General features: G+C 55.6%; 1 protein-coding gene and 1 long non-coding RNA gene across 4 annotated transcripts; one reads left to right on the forward strand and one right to left on the reverse strand.

The window, feature by feature from the left end:
- Window positions 1-3,104: 3,104 nt before the first annotated feature.
- SERTAD4 (SERTA domain containing 4) lies at window positions 3,105-12,295 on the reverse strand. 3 transcript variants are annotated; one of them, XM_037497064.2, is made up of 5 exons: window positions 12,266-12,279; window positions 9,074-9,366; window positions 7,511-7,702; window positions 6,502-6,617; window positions 3,105-5,406 (listed from the first exon to the last, which is right to left on the reverse strand). In XM_037497064.2, exons 3-5 carry the CDS (start codon window positions 7,683-7,685, stop codon window positions 4,690-4,692), a joined length of 1,008 nt encoding a protein of 335 aa, XP_037352961.1. In that variant the 5' UTR covers window positions 7,686-7,702; window positions 9,074-9,366; window positions 12,266-12,279; the 3' UTR covers window positions 3,105-4,689. The 3 variants fall into 3 exon arrangements, with proteins under 3 accessions (XP_037352961.1, XP_037352959.1, XP_037352960.1); XM_037497062.2 differs by lacking the exon at window positions 9,074-9,366 and having other exon boundaries at window positions 12,266-12,295; XM_037497063.2 differs by lacking the exon at window positions 12,266-12,279 and having other exon boundaries at window positions 9,074-9,393.
- Window positions 11,780-13,691, forward strand: LOC119234247 (uncharacterized). The gene is made up of 2 exons (XR_005122562.1): window positions 11,780-11,816; window positions 13,385-13,691. It is a non-coding gene; the product is annotated as an uncharacterized LOC119234247 (long non-coding RNA).
- The last annotated feature ends 978 nt before the right edge of the window (window positions 13,692-14,669 follow it).

Genomic DNA, 14,669 nt, shown 5'->3' on the forward strand with positions numbered 1-14,669 from the left:
CCCTTGAGTCCCAGCACTAACTTTCCTGCTTCTTCTCTTCTTCACCTTCAGGCTTATTGGTAAAGTAGGTGAAGGCTTCCTGCGGTAACTTCTAGGCTCCTGCCCCTCATCCAACGGAGGTCAGTGCCCCAATCGCTGCTGGACGCCGGACCTCTACCCTGCCATCCCCCGCCTTTCCCCTGTGCACAGGGAGTTTTGTGTGTTTGGGGAAGGAGCACGTGTCCTGGTGGGGTGTTGGCATGTCTCAGCCCCTCGACGGCCAGGTCCTGGGAGTGTGGCTGTGGCGGTGAGTTCCCTGCAGCCTCAGGAGGCGCCTGCCGTGCTCGGCTGACCTGGTGCAGGCTGACCCTCTGGGGTGCGGAGACCCAGGGTACCCTGGGGACAGGATGACTGCCTGGAGGGCCACTGCCAGCCGGAAGCAAAGCCTCAGGGGGGCACAGGCCTCAGGGGGATTGTGCCCCCAGTTCCGTGGTTTGACCACGGTCTTGGGCCAAGGTGGAAGCAATATCACACCTAACCTCTGCAGGTCTCTTACATGTGTTCACCACCTCCCTCACCCCCACATGGCATTTTATAGGATTTTATCATTTTAAATCATGGGCACTGTTATAACAGAGCAGTTGGGAACTGCGGGAAATTCCACAGGACTATGGGGACACATCGGTTCTGACAGGTTCACTGTGGTCAAAAACAGTTGCTCCCAGGCCACAAATAAGCACTTTGTATGATCAAAATGACCAAATTGGGCCACACCCAGGAAGGAGAAGCACCCGAGACAGCCCCCCAGAACTGTTTTCAGAGGGAGCCCCAGCTCGGGCGAGGTTTGCAAACACCAGCAGTCTCCGTGTAATTCCCCCTGGCTCCTCAGCCCCCCAGTCTGTCACAGACACTGAGGCAAACAAGGAAAAAGGAAATTGCAGACTGTGTTCCAATAGCATGTTTTATTAAACTCACTTGTGTGTGCACTTTATGGCAGGATACAAGATTCCCAGTTCACGACTTTGTCTTCATGAGCGTGTGTCCTGAGGAGCTGCCCGGCGCCCCCACTGCCCGGCTGGAGGCAGTCTGGCCCTGCTCCCTCCTGTAGTGGAGCTCCAAAGATAGAGACAAAGCCAGGCGGAGGGAGCACCCTGGGGAGACACGCCAAGACAACGTGCAGTCACCCCAAAGATGCTTCAGGCATGTATTTCAAACCCTGGAATCAAATCAGGCAGTCTCAAGACCAACTGCTGGATGCTGATGGGGCCTTCTCTGGCACTGACACGCCGGCGCTGCTCTCCTGGGCTGACGCCCTCGCGGGCCGCTATGGTGCCGAGAGTCCTGTTTCTACAGTGTGTGGGGCTTGATCACCGCAGCCACCATGGTCTCACCTGGGGGTGCCCACAAAAATGGCCTTCAAGAACGCTTCCTGCTCAGCATTGGTTTGCAGGCTACAAAGAGCCTCCTTGCCTCAAGCCCAAACCCCAACAGCCTTGCCTCATACTCATTGCATGCTCATGCTTCCTCTGTGAGTTGGTCTCGGTTTGCTCTGGATCCCAGAGGGTAATCGCCAGAGGCTGCAGGGCAAGCTCTGGGCTGAAGGCTGGTCATGCCAGGCAGGGCGACCCGGGCTGGGGTTAACTAGGCTGGGGCTACCCAAGGCTGGGGTTACCCAGGCTGGGAATAGCTGGTTAACTTTTTTATTCTAAAAACAAATAAGCTTGCTCACTCTCTTCAGCAGTTGTTAAAGGAGCCTGGCAGATATTCTGGACGTCTGTTGGATTAAAAGATCATACCAAAGAAGCTTTACATCAGCTAGCAACTGGCTGCTGACTAGTCACTTCCACCCACCTTTAGTCTTTACCTTCCCCCCGCCCTTTCCCGGAGCCCCTTCAATCATCTCTTGCACCCCTGCAAAGTAGGGGAGTTCAGGAGTGGACACAAGTAGTGATGGTGACCCCTCTGCCAGCCCGTTTTCTCCATGCCCCACTTTTAAAGGGAAGGACCAGACGTGGGGTGACAATTTGGTTTGTGGCCGGGAAGTCCAGGGAGGTACCGCAGCACTCCTAGGGAGTGGAGTCATTTTCTTAAGTGAAATTTGCCCCTCAAAGCCACAGCTCTGCCACACCAGGTTTTCGGGAGAGCAGAGCACAGCAACAAGGAGGGCCCCACTTCTGGTGGCAGGCAGCGTTGGGTGGGGAGCACCCATTTCTCTGGTCTCAGGGGCTGCAGTTCAGTTCCTGGGGAGGCCCTGGGCCGTTTGAGGGATCCAACCTGGCAGACGACAGGTGGGTGGGCTGGCTGGGCACGAGGTGGCACCGACGCTGTCCAGCCAACAGGAGGGGCAGCTTTGAGGGCGTTTAGGGATTTGGCTGGGATGAGGGGACAGTATTTCTTTTACTTTGCTGGCAATGCCCTAAAAAGTTACAGGTGTAATGCTGCTGGAGTCAAAGACACGGCTCATCCAGGGCAAAGGTGCTCAAGAAGGTTCTAGGAAGCAGACACAGGCAGCTCAGATCAGTGCCTTGGAGAAGCACGGACTCCATTGCCTGTGACTTCAGCTCCCCCCCAACACACACACACACACACACACACACACACACACACACACAGAGCTGTTAATGCTGGGCTTTTAAAAGCAAAGGATAAATCCTTTCTTTCATATTTAAATCTCTAGGATGTATTACATTCATAATGAGAATGCTACGTTTGACAAATTAATTAGCTTCCAAGCAGTTTTCCCCTTTTATAAAAAAAAAAAAAATTAGCCTCTAAGAATAATATTGCAGAACTGTGTGGAATGCCATCAGCAGTGGGTCGCCACTGTCCCCACACAACTTGACCTTTCAGAAAGGAAGCTGGATCCAGCTCTGAGGGCCTCATGTTATGCTATTTTTTGCAGAAACTAAAAACTTTAGCCTCTTTAAAGTAGACCTGTGACCACCAAACACATCCTGGCCCCCGGCCCTGCCTCCCGCTCCTGGAGCCTCAGCCTGGGCCAGGACTCCTGCTCCCGAGGTACTGACCAGAACAGTTTTTAGACATTTTGAGTTTTTGAAAGGAGAAAGAGCAACAGAAAAGAGATCATTCAAATAAGAAAACCTGAATGAATTTTCAGCATTTTAATAAATATAGATCAAGAAAACCTCACTTTATTACGACACATTCATATACAAGCATCTATCACCTAAGGTTTCAACATCAAATGTTTATCAAATATTGAAAAATAAAAGTGGAACATTACTAGACTATTTAGCCATAACACAAGAACATGTTTTAAAAATTGGTCCTTGCGGACATTGTCCGGGTGAAGACCCTACTCATACACTGTATGAGTGAGATCTCTGCTTAATATTAATAGTAGAAATTAAAAAAAGCTTCATCTTGGAGAAAATGGGGGGACTTGCTGATTTCCTCCATTTGGCATTTGGTTTCTGGGAAGTGTGGTTCAAAGGGGCTGAGTCAATACGGAGCCTAGGAACTGGGGTACAGCTGAGCAGAACTGGGGGGTGCAGGAGGGGAGGAGGCAGAAGGCCTTGGAACACTCTTTGCAAATGTACGAATGAAAAAAAGGACTAAGAAAAATGTTGACCGAATACATAACTACTGCAGCTTACTTCCCATTTCTCCAAAATAACGTTCCTCAAACTAAAGTCTTGACATTCTTGAAGATAAAACCATATTGGTCACCACATCATTTATTAACATTGTGCTTCTTAATCAACAGCAAAAGTCAGATATAAAAAATCACATGCTTTTATAATCTAAAAGAGTGAAATGATGCAAAACAGATCAAAGTATGACGCATGCCACTGTTGATGAACCTCACGGGACAAAACAACCCGAAAGCCCCAAACGCCCAACCCAGCAAGAATGGGCCGCAGAGAAGCCGCGGCCAGCACCGCTTTCTAGCCGTGCTCTCTGCCTCGCCACCCCTTTCCAAAAACGCCCAACCCAGAAGCCCTGGGGCTTCAAAAATAAAGGAGGAGTAGAGATGTCCAATCAAAAGTTGAATGCGACAGTTCGAAGGTTACGTCTCCAAACATCGCGATCCACCCTGTGGTTGGTTTTCCTGTTTGTTAAATCCCTGCTGTAACTCTGATTTAGCCTTAATTTTCACATTGGCAAAAATTAAGAATAAGTAAGGCACCAAAAGTCGCCCTGTATCCACCTCCCGAGGCCTCGTGGCCCACCGCAGGCAGGCCAGCCCAGCTGGGTTCAGGCCCCGACCCGCCTCTGCCACCCAGAGCACTCAGCGCCAAGACCTGGTGGCCCACCAGCCGGCACCAGCCCCTGCCTTAGTCTACAGCTCAGAATACTCCTGCGTGGGCCCGGAGCTGGGTATGTCCATTCGCGCACCCAATAGCTACCGCACTAATCAGCAAACAGGTGACGTTTCTCAGCCAGGGACGCCCCGGGGGACGGAAGCATGGGGGGACGGGAGCGTCACGGGCACGGGCCGTCTCACCCAGCGCTCTCTCTGTGCCCAAACCAAGCTCTACTCTGAGGCGCCACATCGACGGTCTTCGCGCCCAGTTCCCACGCTGATAAGCGGCCGCTGGGCCCCGCACGGCGTCTACGCACGCTGCCCCCAGGCATCTCAACCACACGGCGTGTTCACGGCCCAAGTGCATCAGTTGTACAAAACTGTAAAATCCATTCAAAATAAACTCTGAGCGGGTGCGCTGCGCCTGAGCCCCGCCCGACGCCTCACGCTTTGCTCCCCTTGCCACACCGCAGCTTGCTGCCCGGCGAGGGCTCCTTCCTCCTTAAGGACTTTCTCCAAGACTCGCTGCCATTGCTTTTTTCATTATATCCAGTCTCCAAATAATCGTAAAATTGGCCTTTGCGTTCAAAGGCAAGGTCACTTCCCGCAGGTTCGTGGCCGAGGGGGCCGCCCAGGGCCGGCCCCGCGTCTCCCTGGGCCTTCTCCGGGTCGCCGAGCGCGCGGCCGTGAGCGACGAAGACGTCGGCGGCGGGAAGCTGGCCGTCCCCCTTGTACACAGGGGCGCTGGCGGCGTCGAAGTCCGCCGGGGCGGGGTAGCCGGGCAGCCCCTGCGGGGGAGGGGCGGCGGCCGGGGAGGCACTTCCGACAGCCGCGCCGACCGACAGGGGCGTGCTCAGGCAGTGGCCGCCGCACTCCTGGTACAAGCAGCAGGCGTGCGGCTTCTCGCACTCCTTGGCCAGCCGCGGCCGCTTACGGTAGGGGCAGTCCTGCACCACGAACCACTCCTGGGCCGCCGCCCCGTGGAAAGCGCAGGCGGGCAGGCACCAGTTGTTTTGCGTGATGATCTCCCCGTGGATCCGCTTCATCAGGTTGTTGATGAGCACGGACCTGCGGAGGTACACTTCGGGGTCGTCGATGAACTTGAGCTTTTCCAGGGACATGTAGAGGATGTGTGCGCGTTCCTCGAAAACCGAGATGGTCTAGAAGTCAGAAACAGTTAGGAAGGTTAGGAGGCGGGACACATCCCACAGCCGGCTCTGTCTGGGCCCTTCCTGGCTCATGGAGGCTCTGTCCTGTCCACAGGGACACCTCGGGCGCCCCCTTCCTGACTCTTGGGCTGGAAAGCCCGGGACCCAGCCCCTCGTGGGCTCCTGCAGGTACAGGCCTGGCTCTTTTATGGTGTGGTGAGGGGGTGCAGGGCCTTGGGGGGGTGCGGGTCCGCTCACCGCTGGATCTAATGCTGGTGAGTACACCTTCAGCCTGTGCTACCCTGCAGCTACACACATGCACAAGACTCGCATGTCCAGAAATGTCTCTAAGATGCCGAGACTCAGGCTGGACCCTGGCCTCGGCCCGCAGGGGCCTGGCTTTAGAGGCCACCCTCTGGGTTCAGACATGCGGCTGTCCTAGCCTGACAGGCTCAGCCCCTGGGAAGTGAATCCAGTGGGAGCCCAAGGGGCTGCTTCTGAGGCTGCACAGCCAGGGAGTGAGGGGCTGCTCCCCACCCGTGTCACTGTGGTGACAAAGCCAGGTGCCACCCGCAGACAGAAGTTTTGGTCTTTTCTTGGGAGGAAGAATGCCTTGTAAGTTGTAACATGCTGGCCAGATGGCATAAATGTGCAACTTTGATGCACATTATAGGGAAATCGGAGCTCCCTGACCCACCCTCAGGCAGTCAGGAGAAGCCCAGAGTGAGGCGTGGGCACAGAAGTGGCACAGGCCCCAGAGCGGGGGCAGAGAGGGGGCACGGGCAGGAACAAGTGTAGCCCACCCCCTCCAAGGGGTAGAACCCTTGGAGCTACTTGAGAGACACAAACTCACTGGCGAAAATGACCTGCTCTAGTGATACATGCTCATGACTTCTGGGCAGAGAGCTCTGGCGAGGCTCTTTTTTGAAATACTGCTGAAAAATAACCCAGACCCAAAGAAGTGACAGTGATTCACAGGAATCTGTGGAGAGCTGGCTACTTCTCACTGCTGGGAGGACGATTTAATTTCTTGAAATGATTCAGTTGACGCTTAGTGGTATCTGAAACACTTAGTAAAAATGATGACTATTAAAAAAAAAAACATACTTTATGGCTACAGCTGCTGAGTGGTGGGTGAAAATCCTCTTCTTCCACAAACTTCCTCTTAAAGTATGTGATCTTGGATGTTGTGATAGGATTTGAAATTCCCCTGTAATGTGATCCTGTGGCAATAAATCAATAGGACAAATGACACATGGTTTGCTAAAGGGTCTCCAAACAAAATACTTTCCTTTCCTTCTAGAGGGTAACTTGGCTACATAGTTGTCTGTACATGTGGCGATGAAAAATAAACATTTGTCTTCAGAGTTGCTATCATACAGAATGCTGCCGCCCAACCAGAGATTTCTAGACCACTACAAAGGAAAATTGACCTATTTCAGCTTTTACTAAATACTCAGAACCTGAATTTTATGCACAAGCAAACAGCAACTCTCACAAAGGGGGAGTGGACCAGCTTGGAAATAATATCAGTATTTATTCAATAGGTTTCATGAAACCCCCAAGAACACTAACTACATCACGTCCTATTTACTTTTTCAAAATTTAAACCTTAAATGACAGATAACCACAGTTCTTTTTGTTCCCCCAAACTGTGTCAACCATGATTAAAAATCAGGGCTAGTTTTTGTAATCTTGAGCAAAACCACCTCAACGAGTGCCTTTTAGGGTTCCATCCATAGCTAACCCCACAGAGTGCAGAGGCCCTCACCTTAGCGAAAAATAAAGAATCAGGAAGAATGGATTTCTATTCTCTTGTGGCTTAATGAAAAGAAGACAGTCAGCTACTGGCCTGAGTGTGGCATCCTTGTGCGTTGGGGATAAGGTTTCATTGTCAAGCCCATTGGCCTGTGCTCCTGGAGAGACCACCCAGCACCATAGCCCAAACTTGGGGTTGAAATCGGATTCAGTGCCCTGATGGATGCATGCCGGATGCCTCTTCCTCCAGGCCCATCTGGAGAAGTTCCCAGGCAGCCTGGAGAGTCCCCAGAGCCTGGGACACCACCCTACCCACCCAGATGGCTGCAGAGAGTAGTGGGGGAGGCCAGGGCTGTACCTGCCAGGGGGGGCCCGGCTCCCTGATCTCCCTGCAGAGGGGCATGAGCTGGCCCTGGGGCGCTAGGGCCCCCGTAACTGTCGGCCTCCCATAGTGTCTGGTACCCGGCAATTTCAGCAGCTCCTTCCGAGACAATGGGCTCACAGAATCCATTCATGGACAGCACCAGAGTCATCTCTGACGGCCTCAGATCTGAAAGAAAGAGACGGCCCTCAGCAAGAGCCAGCCAGGACTTTACTCCTCAGTCCTCCCCTGCCTCCTGAAACGTGTGGTTATTTTTTCAAAGAAACCTCGGCAAACTCTGGAAGCTATTGGTGAGGCCTGTGTTCAGCAATCTGCATTTCACAGGCGGATCCCAAGTATTGTTCTCAGACTCCCTCAGCCCAGCTGTCCTGCCTCGGAACACAGCCCCTTCCCGACCTTCGTGAGAAGGTGCTGCCTAGGGCCAGGCCTGCAGCCTGGCTCCCCTCTATTGAGAAAGAAAATCAATTTTCTAGTCAATCCCCCCAGAGTCTCCTTTGACGAGACCCACTAATCAATCACAAGGGCAGGGTCCACATGCCCTCATGGGCGTGGGGTGTGCCCTGGCGTCCTGGTTCTGCCCCCCACTGTGCACTTTCGAGGGACCAGCCCCACACCACCCTAGTGCTCCAACACTTTCTTCTCCCAACACCAAACAGCCGAGACACACTCGGTAGTTGTTTCCACCAGCCCTGATTGGCCTGAACTGGATCTGCCTCCAGTCAAAACACTGCGAGACGAAGACAGAAAATTGGCTCCAGTTTCCAGCCATGAGCCACAGCCCCGCAGCAGCCAAGGAGAGCATCAGGGAGCAGTGGAATACTAAACAGGGCTGGGCTGTGGGGCCAGTGAGGCGGCAGCTCAGCAGGCAAGGCCCAGACAGGAGTAACTTTCCAAAAGCGGCACAGCTCTGCCCGTGTGTCTGGCCCGCCCGCCCCAGGCCTGTGGAACATGGGGTTTTGGGGGGGGGGGTGCCTGCTCCAGGCCTGTGGAACACAGGGTATGGGGGGTGCCCACCTCAGGCCTGCAGAACACGGGGTGTGGGGTTTCCCTGCCCCAGGCCTGTGGAGCATGGGGTGTATGGGGGTACCCCACCCCAGGCCTGCGGAACTGGGATGTGGGGGGTGCCCGCCCCAGGCCTGCAGAGCAAGGGCCCCCACTGGGATTCTCCAGAACACAGGCGCGGTGCGGGCCATCCCCACAGCCCAGTGTCTTCACCTAGTCTTCGCCCAGGTAGGGTGAAGAACAAGTTCAAGGGAGAGGAGGGTCCCACGGTGAAGAAGGCCTGCAGGGGCGGGGACCTGCGGGGCAGGGAAATGAGTACAGAGAGTCTCATTAGCGGAGCACTAGCGGAGCATTAGCGGAGCACTCCTAGAGGGCACCTCGCCTCCCACTGTCCTGTAAAGATCTGCACAATAGCGGTGTCAGCCTGCTCTCCGAGAAGACTGTCTTTCAAACAGGCCCAGGGCCTGTTCTCTGCTTAGCGCACATGGGCACTGCAGGAAGGGCGGGTGTTGTCATCCAGTGGGAGACAGTCCTTACCCCGGGGCTGGAGCAAGGACCTCCTGCTGCCAGGGACAGGGACTTGCCAGGTTCCCGGAGTGGACAGTGTCCTGCTGGCTGATAGCAGCTCCTGGAAGCAGTGATGCCAGCCTGCACCAGGTCCTCATGGGGACCCCACCTCTGCCCCAGATGGCAGGGGGGAAGCGGCTCCCTCGGACAGGCAGAGGAGGTACCAGGGCAGTGGCTGGAATGAGGGGCCAGCTGTCAAACTACCTCCCTTTATCTTTTCAAACGCCCTCCAAGGAGACAGCAGCAAAAACTTACTGGAAAACCTTATGAAAAGAGGAAGAAAAAGTGGTTTCAGGAATTCTCCAAAAAGAAAAGCAAGGGCATGCCATTTATTTCACTGTTTGGGTCATCAACCAAGAAGTCGAGGCTCCAACCATCGATGGAACAGCCCAGCCCTGCCTCCTGTTACCCCTCAGGCAGCACCCCGTGAGGCAGGTCCAGGAGACTCCTGGAATGGCCCCGCTTAGCCCAGCCAGAGAGACCATCAGGCCAGCAGGCGGGAAGGCTGAGGTGTGTGAGGCACAGCTCACACACACAGGCTGAGGCTGTGAGAGGCCACGGCAGTGCCCTCCGGTCAGAAATCTGCACACACATTTGCACTGGATTCTGGGAAATAAGATCCAGGCCTTTTTTTTTTTTTTTTGTCTTTTTTGTTTTGTTTTGGCCTGTGCAGAACTTTCAGGATGTATAAACCAGAGCAGGCTGACAAGCCTATGTCCTTCAAGAGGGGAAAGTGTTTGCAGCTTTACTCACTGCAAAGACCTGTTTTCTCGGACATTCTGGGCGCCGGCGCTGCTTTCCGTTAGCAAGAGTTTGTTTATATTGTAGTGACTTACTGCTGCAGTTTTCTTCCTTGGTAAAGGCCTCAGTGCTCCTATTTGTTAGTATTGCCAGCTCCTGAAACTCTATCCTTACACATTTGAACTTGAAACATCGCCTAATAGTTTTTATCTTGGCTGTTTCTTTTCTTGCTGATATCTCGTTTCCGTAAATTTTTCTTTTTTGAATTGGAAACTTGAACACAAAATCCTCAACTGGACAGCTGAGTGCTGGAGGTAATTCATGTGCATGTGAATAAACTATGAATGTGTGGGGATTATTTGGGGGCCTGCAGTAGGTTCTGCAATTGCATCTTTCGGGTCTATTTAGAATTTGCCCTGAAGAAGCAAGTGTCACATACCCAGATGGGTGCACCTGTGTCCAGGCCACATGCACAGATCTGAGTGTCATCATTCTGGGTCTGGTGAGATCTGCGTTGCGGGGCTGCTCCCGTGAACATGACAGCTATAACACAGCAGCCACGAAGAGGACAGTGATGGCCAAACTGGTTAGTGAGCATCAGAGGTAAGTGGACTCAAAAGTGTGTTGTGTCCGCACACGGAGTTGAAAGGTAAAAAGACCCAACTTTTACCCCCCGCATCCTGTACAGCTGTTTGGGCAGCCAAGCAATGTGGTGGGGTGACAGCTCCAGCACCCTGAGGGCGGAGGCTCAAGTGGTGTGACAGCTCCAGAGTCCAGAAGGCAGAGGCTCAAGTGGCAAGCCATCTGCAGATAAGCGAGCAGCAGCGGATGGCTTGCAGGTGACGTGGGTTTGCTTCCTGGCAGGTACTGTAATGCTCTAAGGAGTGGGTGCTACAGAGGTGGGGGTGCCTTGATTTAACCAGGGCTCTTGGCCATTCTCTGCCACCCTCCCGGTCTGTCTCTGGAGACCAGAGGACATGTGATGGAGAGCACTGCAGCAGCTTGAAGGGGCCTGAACACCCCGCTGAGAAGCGGTGCCATCGGGGGGTTACCTGCCATGCACTGTTGAGGCTCCGGCCTGCAATGTCTTGCTAGGTGCAGGAAAGCCCCTGGCCTCCCCCTTGACCCCAAACAAGAGCTCTATACTGGTCTAGCTTGGGAGGTGGGGTGTGGACGGGCCCATAACATCCTCACCCACCTAAAGAGATGTCACCCTGCAGCATCCCAGCAGCCCTGGGAAGCCCATTGCTCAGCCGCAGCTCCTGGAGGCTTTAGGCCAGCTTCTGGGGCTGCAAATGGGTTCTGGGCTTGGGGTCTCGGGCACCCAGGGGTGTCAGGACCAGGTGCCAAGTCTCCCGCTCCCAGACCCAAGCATGCGTAGGTGTCGAGCCCCCACGCCAGCAGGCAGGCAGCAGCCTGGGCCAAACCCCGGGCTGGTGGTGCAGCGTCCTCCAGCAGCCTTGGGGTAGGCGAGCCTAGCCCTGCAGCCCCCAGCCGCAAGGGAAAGTAAACAACACCCCAAGTGTCTGGGAACAAAGGCAAGTTGTCTTCCCGGGTGCTGGCGCCCGGTGCCGCTTCCGAGGACTAAGAGCTATTATTATTCTCTCTTTTCTTCTTCTTTTTTTAAAACCAAGTTTCCTTCTAAGGGAAATAAACAGCAAAGGTAGGATTCCAAGGGAATGACTCACGGCGCTGGCAGGGCTCCGCAAGGCTGGCCCGGCCCCGCGCTCCCGCCGCACCCGCGGGCCCGGCCGCCCGCCCTCGCCCGCCCAGCCCGCCCAGCCCGCCCAGCCCGCGCGGAGCCCGGCGGCCCGAGCGCCCCGCGCGGGGACCGCTTGCCCCGGCCGCTTGCGCCCCGGCCCCCCGCGCCGCCCGCCCCCGGGCGCTCGGGAAAGTTGGCGGCGAGGGGGCGGGAGGGCGGAGCGCAGGGGGGCGGAGGTGTGGACCCGCGCCGGCCGCCCAGCCGCGGGAGGTGAGCTGAGGACAGAGGCGCCGCCGCCCGCCGCGCGGCTCGGCTGCCGGGAGGGGGGCGCGGGGGCGGAGGCGGCGGGGACGGGAGGTGTCAGCTCCGCAGCGATTCCTTTTTCTCGCAGCCGCGCGCCCCGGGCCGCCCCCTCCCGCCGCCCTCCTCCCCACCCGCCTGGCCGCGCGCCCCCTCGGGGCACCCCCCGCGGCCCCGGCCCGGGCCCACAAGGACCCGAGGTCTCCCCCGCGCGGCGTCCCCGGCGCCCGGGCGGCCGCCCCGGAAAGCCCGTGGCCTCCGCGCCCCGCCGCCCGCGGCCCCCTCCGGCCGGGCGCGCCCCGCGGGACCCAGTGCCGCCCTCCTGCCGAGAGGCGCGCGGCCGGCCGCGTGGGTGCCAGGCCGGGCGCCCGCGCCCCGGGCAGCGGCCCTCGCCCGCGCGCGCCCGGCACGGCTCTTACCGCGGGGTCCCGGGAGGCGGCGGCTGGCGCGCTCGGTCCGGCCCGGCCCGGTGGCGGTGGCCGCTGGCGCGCGGCGGGCGAGGGTCCCGGCAGGTCCCGCCGCCGCGACTGGGGCGCCGCCGTCGCCGCAGACGGTTATGGTAATGAGCGGCTCTGTCTAGCGAGCGGCGCGCGAAACCCGTCAATCCTGTTTGCCATTTCCCCGCGGATTTCCGAGGCGCGGGGCTGCAGGATGCCCCCAGGGCGCCAGCGCGCACATGACAGGCGCCCGCGCTCCCTCCGCCCTCCGCGCCCGCCGCCGCCGCGCCTCCGGAGCACACGGGGCGCCGCGCCTCGCCCCCACCCCAGCCCGCCCCCGCCCCTTCCCTCCTCCCCCTCCCCGCCCGCCGCCTCCTCCCGCCGCTCCCCTCCCCTCCCCGCCCGGTGCCCGGGGCCGCGCGCCCGGCTCCAGCGCTCCGCGGCCCCACGCGCCCCGCGCCCGCCCGGCCCCGGCCCCGGCCCCGGCCAGGCCTCCGCAGACGCGGGCATCACGCTGCCACCTTCGGGGGCGTCCCCCCCTTTTTCATTCGGTTGAGTTTTGTTGTTGTTGTGTGCGTGTGATTTACAAAAAAAAAAAAAAAAAAGCCGCGCCTTTCCCACCCTTTGCAAAAGACTTTCTTCTTCGCCACAGCAAACGGAGATGAGAAACAGATGTCTGTGCAGGCCGGCAGCTCCGCGCCCCGGGCCCGCCGCCCTCCGGAGCCGCGGAGGAAAAGCCGTGTCCTCCTGCAACTTGAACTGGCGGCTCTTTCTGGGTGGGGGCCTCCGGGGAAAACCTCCAGGAAATAAAAAGTAACAAAGGAGGTTGTCTTCGGTCCAGAGAATGTAATTTAATCCCCGGAATCACAAACGGTCGATTCCCCCTGTCTTGGGCTCAATAGGAGTTTGTTTTTTGAGACATTAATTCATAACTTCTGTCGGGGCGCTGGGGGTGAGGTGCCACTGCAGGTGCCAGAGGCGCGCCCCAAGACAGCGCCCTAATAAAGCCAGGGAAGGCACCTGCGCAAGTGTTCCAAGACTGTAATGTTTGTTTACTGCTACAGTGCCAGATGCTCTAAATATAACGCTTCTTTAAAACAGTGATCCTCCCAGCGAAAATCCAACCTCTCCCTGCCTGGCTCCGTGGGAATCCAGGAGAGGCCCAGGCAGAAAACCAGACAGGAAAGGAGCAAGATCCAGGCTGGGGATTAGCATCTGCAAATTGAACTCTATCTAATTTGCATGTTTATTTCTTAGAATTGTAATTAAATTTGTGTAATAAATGTTTTCCATTTCATTTGTACACTTAAAATTTGGGTGACTGACATGCAGTTAAGTGACTTTCTTTTTTCAAGCAAATGTAGTTTGTTCAATAAAGCAGCAAACAAATATTAAACATAATTAGAACTAATCTGCTTTGAAGGTATTTCTGTTGAACTTTGTACATTAGAGACTCTCAGAGGTTTTAAGGGTATTAGGAAGCTGAGAGATGGCAATTATGCTGAAAACAGACTCATTCAGCAGACTTCCAGCAGCATTATTTCATTTTTTCCAAAAGACATTTCAGGGTTGCCTGCCGAAAATTTGGCATCCATCTTGGCTTTATTCTGAACCACATTAAATTGCATTGGCTCCTGAACCCTCCAGGCCATTATGATGATAATTTAGGAATTGTAAAGGTGCCATCTTGTGCAATCAATGGGTGTTGCTCACCTAGGTTATGGGTAGAACAGATTTCCACTTGGGTGGGGCCAGGACAGGTAGGAAGGTCAGGAGGGCTTTGAAAGCAGAGTGAGTTCTTGAAAGTCGAAATCTAAACTGGTGAGCATCTAACTCAGACTGACTGTGAGGGCTTGGAGGCTTGTTATTGTTTTTATCTCCCTATATTAAAGTTTTATAGCATTTAAAGGACTATGGGGAAATCCCACATACACTTGGCTATGTCAAAATACATAAAACCAAAAGGAGAAAATTAAGCATAAAATTCAGAACTAACATGAGACTAAGTATCAGCCCCATAGCCTGGTGTCTTTGAAGTTTTGGGTCTGGGGCAAAGAGGCTTCTGGGAAATCGGTTTCATCCCCAGGTGGGGAGGACACCGGGCTCTAAGGGCATAACAGAACGCCTGTCATCGCCACGTCCCAGCATCCTGAGATTCTGGGCAAAAACTTGACCCTGTCCAGGGCAGATGCCCTGGGTCAGCCTGCACGTAGACGGCTTTCCCTGCCCTCCTTCCCACCGCAAGCCTAATGTTCTCATAAACATGAACCCATGTCTCCAAATAGAACGACAGTAAAATGCCCATGGAAGGAGGAACGCCGTTGGAAAATGTAAAGTGGGTGAGCAGGAGCTACGGCACAAAACAAGGCCACACTATAAATCAATA

This window comes from Talpa occidentalis, unplaced genomic scaffold (genome assembly GCF_014898055.3).
Source record: "Talpa occidentalis isolate TD23 unplaced genomic scaffold, MPIMG_talOcc4v2.1 talOcc4.8, whole genome shotgun sequence".
Lineage (NCBI taxonomy): Eukaryota > Metazoa > Chordata > Mammalia > Eulipotyphla > Talpidae > Talpa > Talpa occidentalis.